The sequence below is a fragment of the Ovis aries genome, chromosome 17 (genome assembly GCF_016772045.2).
Source record: "Ovis aries strain OAR_USU_Benz2616 breed Rambouillet chromosome 17, ARS-UI_Ramb_v3.0, whole genome shotgun sequence".
Taxonomy (NCBI): Eukaryota; Metazoa; Chordata; class Mammalia; order Artiodactyla; family Bovidae; genus Ovis; species Ovis aries.
In genome coordinates this window covers 50500709-50523522 of record NC_056070.1, presented here as the reverse complement: position 1 = coordinate 50523522, position 22814 = coordinate 50500709, and the positions used below count along the sequence as shown (strand labels likewise).

Genomic DNA, 22814 nt, shown 5'->3' with positions numbered 1-22814 from the left:
CACCAACAGTGCAGGAGGGCCCCCTTTTCTCTACCTCCTGGATGTGTAATATTTATAATCCATCTCTGAAGGATATTTCTGAAGAGATTACAGAGTTAAGGAGCCTGTGGGACAGGGGAGACTGTGCCTGAAACAGTTCTGAACATCCTCGGCTATATTATCCACAACTTTGAATACCCCAGATAGAAATCTGGTCTCTTTACGGCACTTGCTTTTCCCCTTAAAGGTACATTCATGGTCCATGGCACAGAAAGTTTCATTTTTGAAAGGAAGATTAAGAAATATGGTTGCTTCTCACTTTCCAAGTCTCTGTAACGTTGTAGCTTCTTTTACAAACACAGCTAGAAATATAGGAGCCTAGAAGATAGGGACCCAGCTGGGTTCTCCGATTGTTGGTTCACTAAAGAACAGATGTGTCTCTGGTCTGTGTGTAGAGCACAGAATTGTCCCTGGCAGGACGCCAAGCGAAACAGTGTCACCTGGAGTTTTGTCTCCCTGGTCTTTGATGCTCACATAGTTGCTGCTGTAGGTTAACTGATGTGTTACCCTGCTTCCTTTGTGTCTGTAGGATCTGAGCTAATGGATCACTTTTTGTCACAGCAGGATTAAAACAAGGACTTGACTGCAGAATAGTGTATGTGTGGGTGTATGTGTCTGACACCATGTCAGTGTGGTCTTGGGAGACTGTGTTCCTGAACTGAGTAAATGGAGAAACATTGTCCTGGGGTGGAGAGAAAGCAAAAACTCCTCTGGAAATGCTTCCCACAAAGCAGGCTCCGGGCTGCAGATCCATTGCATGTCAATGGATACCAAGTTGTTACATACTGGGTAAAATTGCGTGGGCGGAAGGTCTTGCTACTGGAGGTCTCCTTCACAGACTTGAAGACAGAGGTTCCTCAAGGGTATCCCGTTAGGTTGGGGCAAGTGAGTCAGTCACCTGTTCACTGTAGCATCTACCTGCCCAGCTACTCACCTTCAAACCTGTCTGGTTCCTGGGGGCAATTGAGTTTACAACCATGGGTCAGAGTAGCTGGGACATGGGCAGCCTTCTGGAAGATTCCTAGCCCCAAGGCTGGCAGAGAAGTAGCTGAGCCACTCCTCTCCCCCTACTCCCACCTCTGACCCAAGGAGCGATGGGAGCCACTGTGATGGATATCTCAGGGACAACAGGTGGAGGACAAAGGTTCTCATAGCCCTCTGCTCCCTCCCATCTTTGTCCACACACAGAATCCCACGCCTCCTCCATCCCTGGAGGGGAGGAGAAAATCTCAGGCAAGACTACTTTCAGTTATTTTTAAAATTAATTAATTTTTTATTGATTTGAACACACTGGGTCTTAGTTGCGGCATGTGGAGGGATCTAGTTCCCTGACCAGGGATCAGACCTGAGCACTTTGCATTGGAAAAGCGGAACCTTAGCCACTGGGACCACCAGGGAAGTCCCTCAGTTTTTATATTTTAAATCAGCCTGGCTACACAGAGAATCAAAGTTAATTTGAGTTTTAGAAAGTAAAGAAAATAATGACTTTGTGGACTCATGTTCATACCCATTATGGGTCTTCCCTTCCATCCATGGACTGGTGGGGAGTGGAATGAAGTGGAATAAGATGTCCACCTTACCCTGAGGCTAACAGTTATCTCATGGGGACAGTTAAGCTGTTGATGGTTAGAAGGTACACAGAATGAGTGATTCATACTTGTTTGCTCTAAGCCAGGTCAGGCATTGTACTGTGGATGTAAATACATTCATGCAATTAATACTCAAGGCTGCCCTCCAAGTGGACACTCTATCCCCATTTTACAGACAGGAAACGGGTCTAAAGAGGCTAAAATAATTAGTGTTAAGTTACATAGATAGAGAGTGTCAACACTTGACTTTGGACCCGGGCACTGGGGTCTGGAGATGTGCTCGCAGCTCCACTGTGGCACTGCTTTTCCCATCAGTTTCCATCTGGATTGAAGAGGCCCTGGGAGAGGTTTGGAACGCTTCACCTGACAAGCAGCGCTGAGGATGCGGAGGCAGCAGGGGCGTCTGGCCGGCGTCCTTGCAGGAGGAGCTGTGTGGGCTGGGACCCGTGACCACGGGGGCGCGGCCTCAGTTCTGTGTCTGCCCACTTGTGTGGTTGCGGGCGTGCGACTCGTTCTCCGTAGCAGCTTCGCAGATTTTCACGAAGAACAAATGAGATAACGTGTGAAAGCCGTCAGCAGGCGTTCAGGGAGGGTGACCGAAAATGAGGCGCCATTTCAGCTGCTACTGTAAGTGACAGGCGAGAGTGGGGTCACCCCTAGTCTCGAGGCCTTTAAATCCACACCAGCTTCCCTACCCCTCAGCCAGCCTTGGTGGCCAACGTTGCCACAGGGGCGCCACATGAAGTTTGGCTAGAGAAGCTTCATAATCAGCAACCGCCTTGGCATCTTGGCTTCCCTGGTGGCTCAGACAGTAGAGAATCTGCTTACAATGCAGGAGACCTGGGTTCAAATCCTGTGTTGGGAAGATCCCCCGGAGAAGGGAATGGCAATCCACCCCAGTATGCTTGCCTGGAGAATCCCATGGACAGAGGAGCCTGGTGGGCTACAGTCTATGGGGTTACAAAGTGTTGGACATGACTGACACTTTTACTTAGCACCAGAGAGATTGCGGGCTCTCTCAGCAGGAAGAGATAGGTCTCTTTTGGGTGCGTCTATCTTAGATTTAGATGCAAAAGTGGCTTGGCCTGGACATCACTGCTTTGTTTCTCCCTGGGTTGGATGAAGCCCATCATTCCAATTGCAGGGACTGGCTGCACTTCATTGTGTGATTGGTTAATTCGACAAGTGCACACTGAGTACCTAACGTGTGTGCAAAGCAGCTTAGGAAGTGGGGGATGTGATTAAAACAAGCCTGATGTGGTCTCTGCTGGGGTGAGTCTTTTGAGTCTGAAGACCATAATGTATATAGAAACTTACAGATAATTATTTAATATTAGCTGTGATAAGTGCTAGGAAGGGAAAAATCAAGGCACAATAAAAGAAAAAAGGAATCCAGTCCTGTGTACCTGTGAAGGCTTCCCAGAGGAGGTGTCAGTTGAGAATTGAAGTATGGAAAGAAGTGAACTGGATTGTTGGAGGTGAGGAAAAAATTCAGCCATAAGGAAGAGTTTTGCAAAGGCCTGAAGCATTTGGGGTTCAGATGAGAAAGAGCTGGTAACCCAAAGAAAATTTCATGGGGGTTTGACTAAGTGGGGATAGGGCCAAGGCAGTAACTGGCCCAGGAGTAGGGAAGGAATTGCAAGAACCCGGTGAGAGTAGAGGTTGTGGGATAGGGCTGGACCACAGGAACCATGCTCACAGGGCGGGAAGCTCAGCCGTCATCACCAGCAGGAAGAAGCCAGGGTATTAATACCCAAGCTTCTCTCCTCTCCTCATCTAATCTGCTGTGCCTTCTACTGGATGAACCCAGATGGAAGCCAGAGGGAGGACAAGAGGTCCTCTAGAGATGTTGTGCACAGCCATCAGCCTCTATCAGTAGTGGACAAGAAAAGAAGGCTAGCAAAAGGGTCTGTGGGAGAAACAGAGACCAGTGAGTATAGCCATATGTGGGGAAAGTCTGTGTCTTCCGAAGACAGAGCCAGAATCCTAAAAAGAGAAAATTGTTCCTGCTAAGTGCTTAAAATTCAATCCTCCCATGACATGTATGAGATGGTTACTATGCTCCCATTTTACAGAGGAGAAAACTGAGGCTCAGTCAGGTTAGTTGTTCACAGAGTAGATAAATGGTAGAGCCAGGATTTGAATCCAGGCAGTTTGGTTCTGGAGTCTGTGCTTTTAGCCACAAAGCTAATAGCCTATCCACTGCCTCCTTTGGGCAGTTTGATGATCTCTCAATCATGGTTGAGATCATGCAGGGTCTTGTGGGATTTTGGACTTTTTATAACAATGGTGGTAGCCGGTGCAGGTTTTAGGCTTGGCACTTTGATGGCTTAGGATTTGGAGAGATCATCCTGCTTGCTCTGTGACTTCTAGCAGTGGTTGTAGAGTGCTTACCGTGGTGAGGACGATGGCAGGGGACTTGCTAATGGACTGGACATGAGAGCCCGTTATAGAAAGAAGGGTGTCAAGGTTGATCCCTGGGTTTCTGATTTGAGCAATTTGATGTATGCTGGCTGCCATGAGCTGAAATTTTCACGTCTTCCTGCATGGATATGTGGGATTCCCAATGCCCAGTGTGATGGTATTTGGAGATGGGACCTCTGGGAGGTATTTAGTTCATGAGGGTGGAGTGGAGCTCGCAGTTGAGATTAGTGCCCTTATAAGAGAGCTTTCTTCACCTCTCTGTTCCCTACCACATGAGGACACAGCAAGAAGGGAGCCATCTGCAATCCAGGAAGAGGGCTCTCAGGAGCTGAATCTGCCAGCGCCTTGATCTTGGACTTCCTAGACTCCAAAACTGTGAGAAATAAATTTCTGTTGTTTAAGCCACCCAGGGTGTGTATCTTGTTATAGCATCCTCCACTAAGAGAGTGGTCTTCTCTCAAAGGGGGCAAGAGGAATGAGGTGGCTTTTATTTTTATTTTTGGCTGAGTTGATCGTGAGTTTGGTTTTGGATGCATTGAGTTTGATTTCTTTGGAGACTTCTAAAAGGTGATTTCAGGTGGTGTTCAGTTGGAACTTGGAAAGTTCTGTTTGTAAACAATTATTTTGTAGATCATTACACTCTAGATGGTAGATGAAGTTGGGAAATGGATGTATATATATGTGTGTGTATTTATTTCTCAGGAGCTGTAAACACCAAGTTACTGAAAATTAATGACAAGTCTTCATGGAGATGAACTATCCAATGTACCAGGTTGATCCCTTGATTGTGTCCAGGTTGGAGACAAAAAATTCATAGTGGCTCACAAAATGCTTTAAATTATTACAATGAAATGATTCTTACTAGGCATTTGAAGATTTTTATCATCAAACATTCTAAAAAAATAGCAGGCTTGACAGAAAATGAGTTTAGTTCCATAAAAGGTCAGGTTATCTTTGAGTTATGAATTGAATTTTATACCTTAGGTTTGTTTATTAATGTTTATTCTGAAGTGATGGATATCACAAAGGGAGAGGATCTCTGATTGTTTCTGTAGGTTCCCTTGGTTTAATATTTGCTTTCTGTGCTTACAGTGATGGTTGAAATATTGAACATCCTTCTGCCATCTGTGGTGGTAACTTTGTGTATCATCTGTGAACTTTGGGAGGATTTTATTTGGTCCTCTGAGTGGTAGAAATGTCAGGTCCTGGCTGCTTTTGTCAGTGCACTTGCAAATGCAAATATTAATAGAAGAAATCCAACTCAAAGCGGCCTGGAGGGAATTTCCTGACTCATGTAACTGAAAGACAGTCTCAGGTCTGACTGGATCCAGATGCTTAGTGTAACCAGGAAGCCATCTCTTTCCACCTATTGCCTTTGTTTTCCCCTGTTGGTTTTATTCTCAGGCAGGTGGTGGGCTCTTGGAACACTTATTACTTAGCGACAACAGAGCTGGATTCAACACTCCCTGAAAATTTATGGTTGACATGTCTATTTGTGGGCCAATCAGTTATGGCTAGGGGGATGAGACATCCTGATTTTTGGGGTTGAGTCACATGCTTCCTCCTCGGACCAATCACTGTCCAGGAGGACGCAATGCTTTGATTGGCTACAGCATATCAACCCTTGAAGCCGAGGGTGGGGTCAGCCTACCCTGAGGCGCCTGGACTGAGCTTAAGTGGATCCCAAGGGAAGTCCAGGTAGGTGCACTGCACCAGGAGAGGCGATGAATGCTGGTAGATTCTACTTGTACACCTTCTGGTCTTCTGTGGATCAGATGACCAGTATTGGGAGCCTGTTGGACAATTCTCACAACAGTTTTTCTGCATTTCTCGGACTGTTTCTGAAGCATTTTACCACCAAGGGGCTGATTCTTGGAAATGTCAGCATTTAGAGCTGAGTTGGCTTATGAAAGGGCCAGCATCTGAGCGTTCTTGTCACTACCACCAGCACCGTGACGTCTGCATAGTCCTTATATGCCAAACTCTGTTCTAAGAATTTTGTGTACACTGTCTCCATTTAATCCTTTCAATGACCCTGTGAGGTAGTAGTAGTAATGATAGTCCCATATTAACAGAGGAGGAAACTGAGGCACAAGGAGGTTCAATGACTTTCCCAAGGTCGCAGAGCTGGAGTCCATTTTTTCCCCCATATTTTTAAGATGTGTGTGTTATCTTAAGTGTCTTTTTCTTTCTTAGAGTCCAAATTTTAAGTCAGAAAGTAGCCTTAACTTCATATTCCATCTGTCTGTTTTGTAGAACTGTGTATTTCTCCTGCACATAGTAGATGGTTAATGCCTGACATGTAACAGATAAGTAGTATGTAGATTGTAAATTAACTCAAATACTTCCTGGCCACATTTGAATTCCAAACCCCTGAGTCCGACTTATCTGCTTTCCCAGTTCCTTCATTTCAAAAGCATTTCTGGTTCTTATTTGCTGCTGCTGCTGCTAAGTCGCTTCAGTCGTGTCTGACTCTGTGTGACCCCACAGACGGCAGCCCACCAGGCTCCCCCTTCCCTAGGATTCTCCAGGCAAGAACACTGGAGTGGGTTGCTATTTCCTTCTCCAATGCATGAAAGGAAAAGTGAAAGTGAAGTCGCTCAGGCGTGTCCCACTCTTTGTGACCCCATAGATGGTAGCCCACCAGGCTCCCCTGTCCCTGGGATTTTCCAGGCGAGAGTACTGGAGTGGGTTGCCATTGCCTTCTAATCCTAGGTTCCCATAAAACAATACTACTTTGCTAATTGGATCATGAGAAGCCGTTTAATGAGCTCTGAGAAAATAATAGCCTCCTTGCCCCCTGCCACGTTCTGCTCATGGTGTGTGTGTGTGTGCGCACGTGTGTGTGCGTGTTTCTCTATTGTGCTTTGAACAACAGGTCTACTTCAGAGAGGCACCCGCTGTCTTTAACTTCACGCCGTGGGACATGACGATCTGAGACAGTGGTTGGGAATCTGAGGATAAAGCCTTCTGTGTTTCATCTTGTCGGATGTTTAAATGTGATCTGAAGAGGGACTGGTTTTCTTGGTGGGAGCCAACAGTGGGGCTTTACAAAGAAGTGAAGTGGATGAACAGACTATATTCCTCATAATGGGACAACGATGGACTTGAAATTGTGGCAGGTACTAGCTTCATGGCTGTGACCCAGCACATCCAGAGTTTGTAGGGGAGCTGCTTGCCCTTCTGTCCACTAATGCTGAAAAATAAGCATGTGCTTCACATGGAACCAAGGGCAGAATAGTGAGGGAGTGTCTGGAGCTCAGCCTGGGATCCAGTTTGCCAGGAAACGATAATCCCAGGCATGTGTGCAGGTGGTGGTAGGGATATTATCTCTAGGAGGCTGAATATCAGGTACCTACAGTGTTTTTTCACAGCGTCATCTTTCAGGATTTGAAATAGCTCAACTGGAATTCCATCACCTCCACTAGCTTTGTTCGTAGTGATGCTTTCTAAGGCCCACTTGACTTCATATTCCAGGATGTCTGGCTCTAGATGAGTGATCACACCATCATGATTATCTGGGTTGTGAAGATCTTTTTTGGACATGGAACAACAGACTGGTTCCTAATAGGAAAAGGAGTATGTCAAAGATGTATATTGTCACCCTGCTTATTTAACTTATATGCAGAGTACATCATGAGAAACGCTGGACTGGAGGAAACACAAGCTGGAGTCAAGATTGCTGGGAGAAATATCAATAACCTCAGATATGCAGATGACACCACCCTTATGGCAGAAAGTGAAGAGGAACTCAAAAGCCTCTTGATGAAAGTCAAAGAGTAGAGTGAAAAAGTTGGCTTAAAGCTCAGCACTCAGAAAACGAAGATCATGGCATCCGGTCCCATCACTTTATGGGAAATAGATGGGGAAACAATGGAAACAGTGTCAGACTATCTTTTTGGGCTCCAAAATCACTGCAGATGGTGACTGCAGCCATGAAATTAAAAGACACTTACTCCTTGGAAGAAAAGTTATGACCAACCTAGATAGCATATTCAAAAGCAGAGACAGTACTTTGCCGACTAAGGTCCGTCTAGTCAAGGCTATGGTTTTCCAGTGGTCATGTATGGATGTGAGAGTTGGACTGTGAAGAAAGCTGAGCACCGAAGAATTGATGCTTTTGAACTGTGGTGTTGGAGAAGACTCTTGAGAGTCCCTTGGACTGCAAGGAGATCCAACCAATCCGTTCTGAAGGAGATCAACCCTGGGATTTCTTTGGAAGGAATGATGCTAAAGCTGAAACTCCACTACTTTGGCCACCTCATGCAAAGAGTTGACTCATTGGAAAAGACTTTGATGCTGGGAAGGATTGGGGGCAGGAGGAGAAGGGGACGACAGAGGATGAGATGGCTGGATGGCATCACTGACTCGATGGACAGGGAGGCCTGGCGTGCTGCAATTCATGGGGTCGCAGAGAGTCAGACACGACTGAACGACTGAACTAAACTGACAGTGTTTTAGTGTGAGAATTGTTGGCATCTGGAGTGGGGCAGGACTGTTCTGTTCACTGCAGGGCATTTGGCATCCCTGGCCATACTCCTTTGACTCAGCGGTCTCCCACCTTTCTGGCACCAGGGACCAGTTTTGTGAAAGACAGTTTTTCCACAGACCAATGCGGTGGGGAGGATGGTTTCAGGATGATTCAAGCACTCCTATGACAGTAAAGAATCTGCCTGCAATGCAAGAAATGCGGCTTTGATCCCTGGGTCTGGAAGATCCTCTGGAGGAGCAAATAGCTACCCACTCCAGTATTCTTGCCTGGGAAATCCTGTGGACGAAGAAGCCTGGTCGGCTACAGTCCATGAGGCTGCAGAAGAGCTGGGCACGACTGAGTGAGTAGACAACAGCCGGCGTCTAATGCCACTGCTGGTCTGACAGGAGGTGGAGCTCAGGTGGTAGTGAGAGCAATGGGCAGTGGCTGTAAATACAGATGAGACTGCCTGGACTGCTAGCTGTCTGCCACTCATCTCCCGCTCTGTGGCCCAGTTCTTAATTAATCCTAGGCTCCCACAGAACAAAATTGCCTAATGGCCTGATACTGGCCTGTGGCCTGGGGGTTGGGGATCCCAGCTTTAAACACGAGCATTCTCATCTGAGGTTCAGCTGGGGAAGAATCTTCTTCCATACCCACTGGTGTGTTGGCAGAGTTTATTTCCTTGCTGTTGTAGGACTTTGGGCCCTGGATGTTTTCTGACTGTTGGTCCTCAGTTGCTGGAGGCTACCCAAGCTCCTGGCCACGTGGGTCTCCCAACATGGCTGCTTACTGGTTCGAAGACACCTGGGAGAGAGATTCTGTAGAGTGAGTCCACTAGCAAGATGGAGTCCTATAAAATGTAATGGAACCATGGAATGACATTTCATCACTGCTATCATACTACTCTGATTAGTAGGAAGCACAGGCCCTCCCCACACTCAAGGGGAAAAGATCCTAAAAGATGTGATCCCCTGGAGTCCCGGTTCATAGTGGACCACCCCACTGTCTGCTGCACCTGGTATGGACCAGAAGTAAATAAGTAAGTGGCTAAGTAAGACATGCCCCAGGCTGGAGGCAGTCATTTTTGCTGGTTTTGGGTGTCTGGGGACCAAGGCAGAGTTTTGGATATACTTATCTCAATGCCGTAGGAAGTGTAAAAGAAGGGAGCAATTCGTCAAATTTCCAATTTGTCAAAAGCTATATGTATAGTTTGATGAATTTTTAGCTTTCTTAGGTGAAAGGTTAAACAGTGAGAAAAGAGACAGGAGATAGCTCCTCAGGAATCAGCGCGTGTTGCTTTGGGGACGTTCTCATTGGAATTAAAACCCTACTTTACACATGCCTGTTCTCAGAGCTGCAATCCATGCCCTCGAGGACTCCGCTCTGAAGGTTCCAACACGGGTTGTTTGTATGTCTTTCCAGTTGACTCCTGCTCTCTTTAGGACTGAGACCGAAAGTATCTATCCTTAGAGTCCAGGTTCAGCCACCTGGGCAGGAGGGAGCCCTACCTGCTCTGTAGTCATGAGCATGGCAGGCTCTTTGCATTGACTCTTTCCCCTGTCCTGTAATCTCTCCCAAGTTTAAATCATGGTCTGCAACGAGCTCTCAGCAGAGCCCGCCTTTGCCAGTCTTCAGGTACCTAGTGGGAGATTCATGCCTCTCTCTGTGGTTAATTTATCACAGAGAAAGTGGTTTACTGGGAGAATCCAAATTAAAAGTATCTTTATAGTTTTGCCGAAGCTCATCCTGAAAGTGCTCCAGCGCCCAGGGCTCGGCTTATCTCAGGAAGCGAGTTGAACACCAGATGTTCCTTCGCGTTACTCTCCTTGACAGAATGTGATTGTCTGAAATGTGTCCCAAGCACTGTTATCCAAGGATTGTTCTGGGGACCACCTGCATCAGAATGGCAGTCTGTTTAAAAACAGCACTGCTGGGTCCCGCCCTAGACCTAGTGAGTCACAGTCTTTGGAGGTGGGGTCCAGATAGCTGTAACTCAGCTCTTCTGATGGTCCGAAAGTCTAAGAACCTCTGGCCCATGGGGTTCTCATGCCTGAACTCTGTCCCCTGCTCTTGATAGCTTTTATCTCTTACTGAGCATTTTCAGCCCTGAAGGTCTGATATTTATGGAGCACCCAGAGATAGATGGTTAGAGAGAGACCTTTCATTCTACCAACAGTTATTAAGCACCTCCAATTTCCCTGGCACGGCTCTCAGAACAATGGATAAAGCAGGAAACACAATATTAAAAAAAAAAAATTCTACCCATTCTCCTGGTGCTTCTGTCCAGCGGGAGAGACAGAGAATAAACAACAGACGCAAAGTCTGTGGGTACTAGATAGGGCTTTATTTTAGACTGGGTGGTTTGGGAAAGGCTCAGAGAGATATTTGCTGGAACCTGAAGAAGATGAGGGAGTGAGTCCTGTGGGTGTCAAGGGAGATCTTTTCAGGTGAGGGGAACAGCATGAGCAAAGGTTTAAAGGCAGGAAGTCATGTGCTGTTTTAGGAGCTATGAGGAAGCCAGTTCCCCGCCAATAGAGAATGTTAGTGTATTTCACATGCATAAAATATGCACTTTTCAGAGCATTGACATTTAAAACTACAAGTGTGTTATGGAAAGTTTTTCTTTAATTTGAGAATATCTGGCCATTGGAAATGAATCCACTGAAAATGGGAACATAAAATCATATAGAAAGTCATGAGAAAACGAAACCTGATTGGGATTTTTCTTCTTCTTTGAGAAATGAAATAAAGATAAACAAGTAAACAAAATCCAGTGATTCCCTTTCGGTGCTGCTCAGAATGAAGAATGCATTCATTGCCTCTTGACAGTTTTTTTGTGGTTATTTCCCTTCAATTTTATAGAACTGCACGGTGTTGCATTTTTCATTTCACACTTGATGTTGTCGGTAGGATCTCGAAAAGGACCAGCTTAGCGGAAGTATTTCAAGGCTTCCCCAATTTCCCCAAGAGCTTCACTGCTTTGCTACTCAAGCGGCTCTCTTTTGAAGCGCTTATCTCTTTTCTCGTTGATTTCCCCTTCTTCACTTGTGAACTGTCAGTAAGTATCTCTTGAAAGGGGGGTGGATCCTTTGCCGGATCCTTTTTCTCAGTAGCTTGGTTGGCATTTGTCAATCCTCCATATTCCAAGGTTGGCATTTACACTTTGCAGTAGATTTGCATTGCATTGGCATTTTATTTATAGCTGACAATCAGCAGGGGCCGACCCCACTCCCCAAAAGACAGAAGGTGCTGAGTTGGTGCCACTGTCATCCAAACGCCAAGTGAGAGTGGGGATTGGTTTCCTGAAGGCTCTGTTCATCTAACAGTTTCTTAGCTTGCCGTGTTATTTTTTTCTATGGAATCACGTAACTTGGAGAACACAGATAACAAATAGTTGTATGATGAAGACCCTATGGAAATATTATAAGTTTTTTTTTTTTTTTTGGTGAATGTCAGGAAATGGTTGCTACATAAATGAACTAGAGGTGATCCCTGCGGGTTGGTCCTTGTATTGTTTATTTCTTCACAGTAGACTAGGACCTGTTAGCTTAAGAGTCAAACTCAACTTTTTACACATCTAATTGTTTTAAATATACTTGAAATAAGCATGTTGTATTAGACATTTAGAGCTCGCTTGCTTTGCATGCCCTGCAAAACTGTTCCCAGCATCTGTTAGTGATAGACCTTGTAGCTTTAAGACTCCAAGCTACAGTGGCGCTTTGGAGCTGTTTGACCTGGAGATTTCCCACCGTTCCGCTCAGTGACATGTAAGTTCCCTCTCCGATTCTTCTCTCTCTGGGGCTCCCTGCCCTCCTTCCCTTCTGGCTAGTGGCCCCCACATAGTTTGGAGGATCTTAGGCTGTGAGGGACTCCTACAGTAACATGCAAACCTATCAAATCTTTGCCCAGGTAAAGCTTTTGCTTGCTACTGCCACCTTGTGGTCGTATCTTTCCCTTGATCAGCCCCCAAATCCCTCAAACTCATTACAGTGCTGAGACCATTAATCGTTGTCACCAGGTTTAGATTATTGTAGTTTTTAAATAACAAGAGTTAAGAATATCACTAAGCCTAAAAATATTTCTCTAAAACAAACTTAATGAATATTCAAGACATGGATTTTTCTGGGCTTAGATTGTTGTAACAAATAGGATCTAAAATTGGGAAAGGTTTGGACTGAGAACTAGGATTTAGGGACAATTTTATAACTTCTATGTAGGAGAGAGGCAGAACCTCAATAGTCTAGCTTTAGGCTTGTGTTTTTGATTCCTACCATCCATTTTTTTCTAACTCGAATTTCCTTTTGGCAGCCACTCCCTGCTCACCCCTCCCCTGTGGTTCAGATGGGGTTAATTTTACCTCGTGCAGGGTGGTCATTGAAGGGCCAAACCATTGAGCATTGTCCTTTCACCTACCTCGGCCACAGTTTTAGGTCCAAGGTTGAATACTCAGTCAAGTGCAACCAGTGAAAACCTGGCTCCAGAATTTTGTTCTGGAGTCAAGAGCAAAATCTTGAGAGAGTCTTACTTTTCCTTTGTCGATGAGGATGTGAGATCTGGAGCTGTTGCAGCCACACTGTGACCACGAGAGGAGAGCCTGTCAGTGCACAAAACCCGCATATGTGAGAGCTGAACAGAGTCAAGTGCCTAGGGAACTGGAGGCATCATTTAAACCTTTGTGATGAGTCGATTCTAAAGCTGGCCCTACTTCTAGACATTTAAGTAGATATGAACCAGAAAGGGGTTATTTCTTTGGTCAACTACAATCATAGAAAATTTCAGAGTATTTGTCAGGTGTACACTGATGTCCTTGGAACCCAAAGTATCAAAGGTTGAGTGTTCTCTACAGTTTGCCCCATCTTGGGATATGAGAGGAATTTCCTGCCAAGGAAAAAGAGTAAGATGAGAGAAATCATATTTGGAGAGGAAGTGGTTGGGGTCCTGCATGGAGACTTAGAGCAGTTTCAAAGGACAGCTCATAGGGAGGGGACTTGATGCCTAAGTGTATGGTCTCTGCAGAGTATGCAGCAGTTCACGGTGAGAAAAACCCTAATGGTAACACTGATCCGTTTCTTTGTCCCAGGTGTCCCAGGTGTTTTTCTAAGCACTTTATATTCAGTGATTCACTTAACCTTCATAATAACAACATTATAGGCAGATATTCTTATCACACACATCTTATAGATGAGGAAACTAACTCACAGATGTTCAGTGATTTGTCCAAACTCTTAAAACTGGTTCGTTGTCATCATCACTAACTCCACCATCTCCCTGACCTTCGTCCCTGGGAGCATCCAGCTTTCCTAGGCAGGCAGGAATGCCTGGTATTTCACAATCATCCAAAGCAAAGATAATTAGAATATATTTCTCTTGGGGAAGAGTCAGGGGAAAGAGAAATTAAGGAGTTTGGGATTAACATATACACATTGCTGTATTTAAAATGGATAGCCAGCAAGTACCTACTGTATAGCACAGGAAGCTCTGCTCCATATTATGTAACAACCTAAATTGGAAAACGATTTGAAAAGGCATACATACGTGTATATGTATAAGTGAATCACTTTGCTGTACCCCCGAAACTAACACAACATTGTTAACCAACTGTATTCCAATATAAAATAAAAAAAACTAAACAGAATGTACTGCTCTTTATTTTGTAAGTTTGTTTTATTAATGTGTCAGCATCTGTTTACCCAGGCAACTGAGTTTCTTAATTTCCTCCTTTACTCACAGAAAGTAATATAATGTAATATATCCATGTATGTAGCACTTCCTCTATGCCAGCACGTTATGTTATATTGTATTATCTCTTTGCCTGTGTATCAATGTTATGACGTGGTCACTGTATTCATTTCCTAGGGCTGCCCCAACAAGCTGGGGGGCTTGAAACAACCGATGTATGCTATCTCACAGCTTAGGAGGCTGGAGGTCTGCAATCAAGGTGTCAGGCGTGCTGGTTCTCTCTGGAGGCTCTTAAGGAGAATCCATTCCCTGCCCTTCTCCTGGCTTCTGGTGGGTTGTCCACCATTCTTGGTGTTTGTTGGCTTGTGGACAGATCACTCCAATCTCTCCCCTTGCCTTCAGATTGCCTTCTTTCCTGTATCTCTGTCTTCTCCTTTTTGTTCTCTTATAAAGACACCACTCATTGGTTCAGGCCCATCCTAAATCCAGGAGGGTGTCTTCTTGAGATCCTTTGACTAATTATATCAGTGAAGATGCTATTTTCAGATCAGGTCACATTTTGAGGTTCTGGGTGGATCTGAATGTTTGAGGGACCCTATTCAACCCACAACACCCATCCTTAGTTTTTCCTGAGAGAGGAGGAGCCTCAGCATGACAGATAAAGTGAACAGCAGGGCTAGGACCCAACCTGGATTGCCTGGAATGAACACTGGCTCTTGTGTCTCAGGTGTAGCTGCCAGAGGGGCAGACCGGATCCCGCTTCCATGGTGGAATCGGCTTTCGATTGCAGTCCTTTACTGTAGTCTTCCGGTGTCACAGATTTTCATTTGTGAACCTGAAATAACAATCCCCATTCATAGTGCTCTCAGGAGATGAAATGTTCAGACAGGTGAAGCACAAGACAGTTTAGGTAAAGCTCCTGGACTTTATGGTCTGACCCATGGGCGTGGCCTCAGGAAATCCTAGTTATTACAATTCAACACAATTTCTGAGCAGTGTCAGGGTGCGTGCAGCTCCTAGTATTGTGCCTCCATGGGTATTTGGAAAGGAGGACAGTATTGTCCATGATGGTTTTGACTTCAAAGTTGCAGCCATTTATGCTTTTGAATGGTCATTGGTTCAGTTTCCTCGTGAGCACTTTCCTTGTTGTGAGTTGCTTGGCTAACTCTAACGTTAGTAAGTGCACTTCTCTGAATATTTTGGCTGGTGAGTTTCCAACAACCAGAATGTGTGCATCTTTTGTTGTCCAAGTACTCATCTTCCGTATCTTCTAGGGCTAAGGCAGAACATGACATTTCTCTGTGCTGCCCATACCCACATAAATTTGCCTGTCTTGTGGCAGCTCAAGTTTCCTTGAATGGGAGCATAAGTCCTACCCTCACAGGTGGTATAGGAATTACATGCATTAGTGATGAAAGGTACCAGACAGCCTGGCATATGGAAGGTGCCCAAGATATTTTGGCATTTGTTAGTAAGTCTTTTTCTACAGTATGATGGGGCAGGTGGTAGACGAGCCATTCCCCGGTCTGTACCAAAACCATTGGATACTCACTGGTCTGGACTGAGCTTTGTCCATCTTTGTATTTCCTGGTGCTTCATATATAGCACCTGGATCTCAAGACAGTCTCCTTAATATTAGAGGACTGGGTGGATAATCTTTGGTAGAAAATTGTTTCATGGCATTGATGATTTCAGAGTTCTCAAATCATATCTTCTCAAGCAGACAGAGAGATTTGACTTACATGCAACCACAGCTAGAGACACTCACTGAAGCTTTAATTTGCAAGCTTGGTCATGCAGACATGATCATGCCTAGTTGAATGCCTAGTTGGTTGACCTTAGTCTCTAGTCCCTCCAGAGGTTCAAGTTGATACCATATGACCCAGGGCTCCCAGGTAAACAAAGATGCTCTAATCAGATAGAACACCACAAGGGCTTAGAGGTCACCTCCTAAGAGTTGAGGGCAAAGACTCATCTCTTTGGCCAAAGTTCATCCTTTACTGCACATCCGCTGTGTGGACAACCAAACCATTGAAGTGGATGGCTTAAGTATAAGACACAAACACTTAGATGTGCTCACCGGGCCAGTCTTCTTCTGCCCTACAAGGTAGCAGATGCTGCGGACTGGAGAGACCTAGCAGAACGCGATGGGGAGGCTATGGGTCTCTGCCCTCTCTTGTCTCTGCTGGGTGGAGTCTGGCCTGCAGTCCAGGTGTCTTTCTTGCTTGTCCATAGCTGCTGGATTGTTGCCTGTCATTGGGCCAACAGGGAGGAATGCTCATCTGGACTCCGAGGCTCTTCCCCATCATAGACAAGGTCAAAGTCTCAGGTTACACTGTGTCCTGGACACCTCGAGGGGTGGTGGAGGTTTGGGGGAAAAGCCCCTAGGTGTGTCCAGGGTGGCAATGGTCTAACTCATCTTGGGAACTCCCACTGAACTTGCACAGTGGAGAAGTCATGTCCAAGAGTGAAAGTTCTCCATGGCCTTGACTTGCATTCCTGTTAGCAACATGAAGTCTGCTTGCTTTGTTTGGAACTTTATACTGAATGGTTGAGAGTGAAAGTGTTAGTCACTCAGTCGTGTCCAACTCTTTGCGACCCCATGAACTGTAGCTTGCCAGGCTCCTCTGTCCATGGAATTCTCCAGGCAGGAATACTGGAGTGGGGTTGTCATTCTCTTCTCCAGGGGATCTTGCTGACCCAGGGATTGAAACCGGCTCTTCTGCATTGCAGGCAGATTCTTTACCAAATGAATGATTATGAGTGTATGTAAGAGTCCACATGGAACAAACAGAAAACAACATATATGTGAGCACAGCTGGGTGGATCCTCACAACCTGTAGTGCAGTCAGCACCCAAAAGAAGAAACAAACATTGTCAGTGCTCCAGGAGCCCCCCGGGGGAACCCATCCAGCTGTTTGCTCCAAAGGGTAACAGATGCTAACGTCAGTCTCACAGATGAGTTTAATGGTTGCAAAATTTCTATAAATGAGATTATACAGTGTGTGCTTTTTGACACCTGGCATCTGCCACTCAACCTCCAAATATAGGAGGTTCATCCATGTAGTTTTAAAAAAATTGATTTTAATTTGTTTTAATAAATATTAAGTTGATATCTGTTTGGAGATGTCAATTAGTACACACAAATTTATTCCTAAATTGTTCTAATAAATTCCTAAATTTATTTTTACTTTTGATTGGGGTATAGTTGGTTTGTGGAATCTAAAAAAAAAAAAAGCTACAAATGAATGTATCTACAAAACAGAAATACAGATTTCGATAATAAACTTATGGTTACAAGGGAGTAAAAGGTGGGGGAGATAAATTGGAAGACATACACACGTGTGCTAAGTCACTTCAGTTGTGTCTGACTCTTTGTGACCCTATGAACTGTAGCCCTCCAGATCCTTCTCTGTCCATGGGATTCTCCAGGCCAGAATACTGGAGTCAGTTGCCATGCTCTCCTCCAGGGAATCTTCCTGACTCAGGGATCAAACCCGCATCTCTTACGTCTCCTGCACTGGCAGGCAGGTTCTTTACCACTAGTGCCACCTAAGAAGCCCTGGCACATACACACTACTGTATATAAAATAGATAACTAATAAGGACCTACTGTATGGGACAGGGAACTCTACTCAGTACTCTGTAATGACATATATTGGAAAATAATCTAATAAAAGGGGGGAATATATGTATAACTGATTTACTTTGCTGTACGCCTGAAACTAACACAGCATCCATGTAGTTCTGTGTGGTACTACACTGTTCATTCTTGGTATTTCTGTCTTATTCCATTGGGTGACTGTATATTTTTTTAGTTCTGCTTTTGATGGACAATGTAGGCCGTTTCCTTACTGGGTTTAATATGACAGTGCTGCCGTGAACTTTCTTGTACAGGTCTTTTGGGGAAACAAACGCCAGCATCTCTGTTGCTCATATGCCTCTTGCAATGTAGGCTGCAGTCCATGGGATTGCTAAGAGTTGGACACGACTGAGCGACTTCACTTTCACTTTTCACTTTCATGCATTGGAGAAGGAAATGGCAACCCACTCCAGTGTTCTTGCCTGGAGAATCCCAGGGATGGGGGAGCCTGGTGGGCTGCCGTCTATGGGGTCGCACATTGTCGGACACGACTGAAGCGACTTAGCAGCGGCAGCAGCAGCAGCTATGAGTGAACGTGCTGTAGAGTCTGCAGAAAGTCCTGGAGCACATGAGGAGGTGCCCTTGACAGTGGCGGGTGAGAAATGCCCAGTGAGACTGGCATTCTTTCCCACAGAGCCTCTGCAGCTGGCACAGCCCCTGCAGCCTCTCAGACCCTTCTATTTTATGAGAACCCTTCTTCATCCACCCCCAGGGAAGAACCGGCCCCCAGATCCTATCCATGCCTGCCAGACACATCTGTTTTGTCTCCATCCTGCAGGGCCCCTGAAGAAGAAAGTGATCTGGTTCCTAACACACCAATCAAACAGAAAATTAACATATGTGGCAGAATGCTGGAGCTCCTACTTCGGGGCACTTGTAAAGATAACAAGACACTTAGTTTTTGAAGGAAAGCCATTTACTGGCACTCTTTCTTGCATCTCCCAGAGGAAAGGGGAGATCGTTCTAGCTCCCTGTTTTGACTCTCTGTTTTGAACTAAGATGGTCATATATATATTTTTTTCTACCCGACAGAATTAAGGCAGCAGCCGGTGTGAAAATAACTGCGGTGAGAGTCAGCAGCGAGGACCAGTGGGCAGTCCAGGAAGAAATAGATAACGACAGCATTCAGACCACGGCCACTCTCACATGCGTGGGCCATCACCCGGACACACAGAGCAGGTAAGCGCTGGGATCCTTCAGGTACCTCAGCAGCCATTTGTTGGGGATGGCTGCAGATGCTGATAGCAAAATAATGTGTGTATAAATAAAGCAATGCCTCTGCATTTAATGGGCGATGTGTTCTTTTGAGCTCATCAGTGCAGCTCCGTCCTGCAGCTTCTGAATAGGTCCATTATGGGATGTGATGCTGGCTGAAGGCTTTATCCTTTATGCTCTTTATACATCAATGACCTGATTAGGTTGGCAATCTCAAAAATTACCTGCACTCACATTTGTCATGGTGCAGGGTTTGATAACCATTATTTTTAAATTTTATTATTGTTATTGTTGGCAGCGAAGAACTGAAGAATGAAATGGGTAAAATAGAAATGATTCAAGAGGCAAGTGGGAAAAGTACTTTTTTAATGAGCAAATGTAGGGTGGCTCTAAGCTGTCTAGTAATTGTCTCTTAGTGCTTAAAGGTGGTTGTTTTGCAGATATCACACCTGGGTATTGGCATATGGGCTCAGAATGTGAAGTTAGGTCAACTTCACATCATTGGCGGATCTTCTCCAGCTCAGATACCACCCTTGGGTTTATGGTGCTGAGCTCACCTGGGAGGCAGAGGGAGGTCATTGCTAATAATATTGCATCAGGGCTCCCAACAAGCAGAATGAGCTCAGGCCTGTTGCAATAGCCTTTTCTACGATCTCTTTGCCTGTCTTCTCTTCTCTTTTGACTGAGCAGTGCTGGCTATGCCATACTCCCATTTTTTTTCCCCAAATATTTATCTATTTTTGGCTGGATTATTTTGGCTTAGTTGCAGCCTGAGGGCTTCTCTCTAATTGTGGTGCACAGACTCAGTAGTTGCAATGTGCAGACTTAGTTGCCCTGCAGCCCTGCAGCATGTGGGATCTTAGTTCTCTGACCAGGTATTGAACCTGAGTCCCCTGCATTGCAAGGTGGATTCTTTTTTTGTTTGTTTGTTTGTTTGTTTTTTTTTTTGTAGCAAGGTGGATTCTTAATTACTGGACCACCAGGGGAGTCTTCCTACCCATTTTAAAGCCATTAATAGCTCCCCCTTCAGCCAGGATGAGACCTAACTTCTCAGGTTGGCAAAGAGCCCCTTTCTGATCTCTTACTTACCACCTTCTATCGTCATAACCTGTTCTCTTTTCTTTAGTTCTTGTTTTTGTTTTTTTGGCTTTTTGGCTGTACCGTGGGGCATGTGGGGTCTTAGTTCCCTAAACAGGGATTGAACCCACATGCCCTGCAGTGGAAGTGCAGAGACTTAACCACAGGACTGCCAGAGAAGTCTCTATTTCCTTGTTTTTAAACGCTTTGAGGTCCATGATGTTGGGCACTGAAGGAGCATTTGGTGAATGAATGAGGGGGTCGGTGGTGGGAGCATAAGAAATGGAGAGATTGGGTGGAATTTGCCTTTTCCAGTGGATTTCTAGGCTGAGTGCTGTTTCATCTTGGGCAACCTCAGCCAACCTCAGCTAGAACTCAGTTCTGACTGCTTTTGAAGATCTCTTTCAAAAGGAAAGAGAGACTCAGGTTGAGTGACCAAAAAGCCTTCTATTAAGGGTATTGACCAGGGGATCTGGGTTCTGGGTGCCTCTCACTCCCAAATCAACATTCTGGATATTGTCCTTTACGTCCCTTGGCAGAACTTTAGTCTGAGACCTCAGTTGACCCATGATTTCCCTGGAAATCTCTACTTGCTATCTGAACACCCCTGAATCCTGTGTTGATACATGAAGAGAGCTTAGGATTTACGTATTTGGGCTCAGCTGCAAGTGCTAGAATTCCCACCTAAAATGGCTGCTACAGTAGGGTTTTGTGATCTCATGTGACAAGAAATTCGGAGGTGGGTGTTTCCGTGGTTGGTTAATCTCGCAGCACAGTTGTGTTGCCCGGGGGTGTGCTCTGTCTTTCCACTGTATCATGCCCAGTTTGTTGGCTGTCATCCTCCAGCTTGTTTCCTCGTGGCTGCAAGATGGCTGAAGCAGTTCCAGACATCACAAACTTGTCTAGTTGTATACAAAGACTGGAAGGGAGGGGGGCTTCTCCTCATGTATCTTTTTTGCTGGGAGAGAAGACCTTTCCAACTGGAAAGATGATTTCCCCTTCAAGTCTTCCTTTTAGATATCATCAGTAAGCAGTGGGTTCCATGCCTTTGCTCAAGAATTAGCACAGTCTGGGAAAGTGAATATTTGCTGTTATTTTCAGGCTTTGTACTGGAAGAAGGTCTTTGCTATCAGGGAAGAAGCGTGGTCAGCTAGCAGTGTTCGGCACACTCTTTAAAAGTGGGACCTGTCAAGGATTGTGGTTTGATTTCTGCTTTGACTCCACTGGATGGCTTCCTTTTTATTGCTGGCGTGTTTATCAGGTGGGCTTTGACCGATACCCTTAGGTACTGCATGAATGAAGTCCAAGCAAAAAGGGCTCCTAGGAGCACGTGGAAAAGTTCAAGGTGGGGAAACCTATAGGTTTCTCCCAGAACCAAGAGTGTCTGGATGCAGTATCCCTAGCAACCTGTCTCCTTGTCTTTCCTCTGGGTTGGTATCATCTCCAGCAGGCTCTCCCTCCTGGTGGCAAGCTGACCACCAGCAGTTCCCAGCATCCATCCTGCTGGCTTGGTCTCCTCAGGGAGAACATGCTCTGTCCCATGGTGTCCAGCACAAGTCTTCGGGCTGCTCATCATTGGCTCTGCTTGGAGTAACGTGGATCTCGTACTCACCCTGAACCAATCACTGCAGCCAGTTGTAAAAGTAAGGGATGGCTGGACCCACCCGAACGACCTGGACTTCAAGTATGAGAGAGGGTTCTTGGGGCAAAACAGGAGGGTAGAAATAGGAAGTGGCTAGGAAGTCCTGCTTGGATCCTCCTGCTGGGTTGGAGCAGCCCCAGTGGGCTGCCTGGACGTGCACCCTCAGAAATTACTGTGTGGGTCTCAAATGTCCTTCTCCATGGTTTATGCACATGGAATTGATTTGGTTGAAACATTGGACTGATCAAGTGTTGATGTTTTAAATTGAAGGACAAGCACAGGCTGCGGTTATCACTTTTGGTTTTCAGAGAATCAATTCTGCATTCTCTTTAGAAGAGATTTATAAAGTTACAAGAGGAAAAAAGCCCTTTCATAACCAGAGTTATGTAATTATCAGGCATTCTGACGCCCTCTTCTTCTCTTTCTTCACTTTCTGTTTTTGACCTCCCTGGGGATGTTAGAAGGACAAGGACTGTTGCTTTGGCGTGACAATTTATGCTTATCTAATATCCTTCTAAAATCCATTCCATAATCTAAATAAATAATTGCTTCTTTTTATACTTTTTTTTTTGTTGAATTGTGAGATCAAATGAGGTGTGAAATACAAGCTCATGGACTGTATTTGCCGGGCTAACAAAGTGAATCTATGAATATATCCCTAAATGAAACATCCCACTGAAAGCTGTAATCTCTGAATTGTGACAACCTTGGGCGGAATAGGGTTTTTAACAGAATATAATGCACACAGTGCCTGAAGTTCTGTGATAAGAATTAAATATGTGTCATATGGGAAGATTCGATGGGCTCAGTGAGGAAGGCAGTAAAGGTCTTCATTTAAAATATTTTAATGAACACTCATTGTGAAGAAATGTGAGTAATAAAGATGAAAACCACAAGATAAACAGTTGCATTGTCCAAAGAGGAGAAAAGAAGTTAGAAAAATAAGCAAATTTGAAAGTGTTCAGAAGAGATAAAGCAGACCCAAGGGAAAGGAAAGCTGGATGAAATGGACTCTTGGTACGGAGACAATGT

The 22814-nt window shown here is 45.1% G+C and overlaps 1 protein-coding gene across 1 annotated transcript in view; it reads left to right on the top strand.

Annotated features, from left to right (window-relative positions):
- The window catches only part of TMEM132B (transmembrane protein 132B), a 403125-nt gene that overhangs the window by 204420 nt on the left and 175891 nt on the right, over positions 1-22814 (top strand). Inside the window, 1 exon segment of the mRNA XM_027980250.3 lies at positions 18881-19027. Coding sequence (XP_027836051.2) covers positions 18881-19027 — 147 coding nt within the window.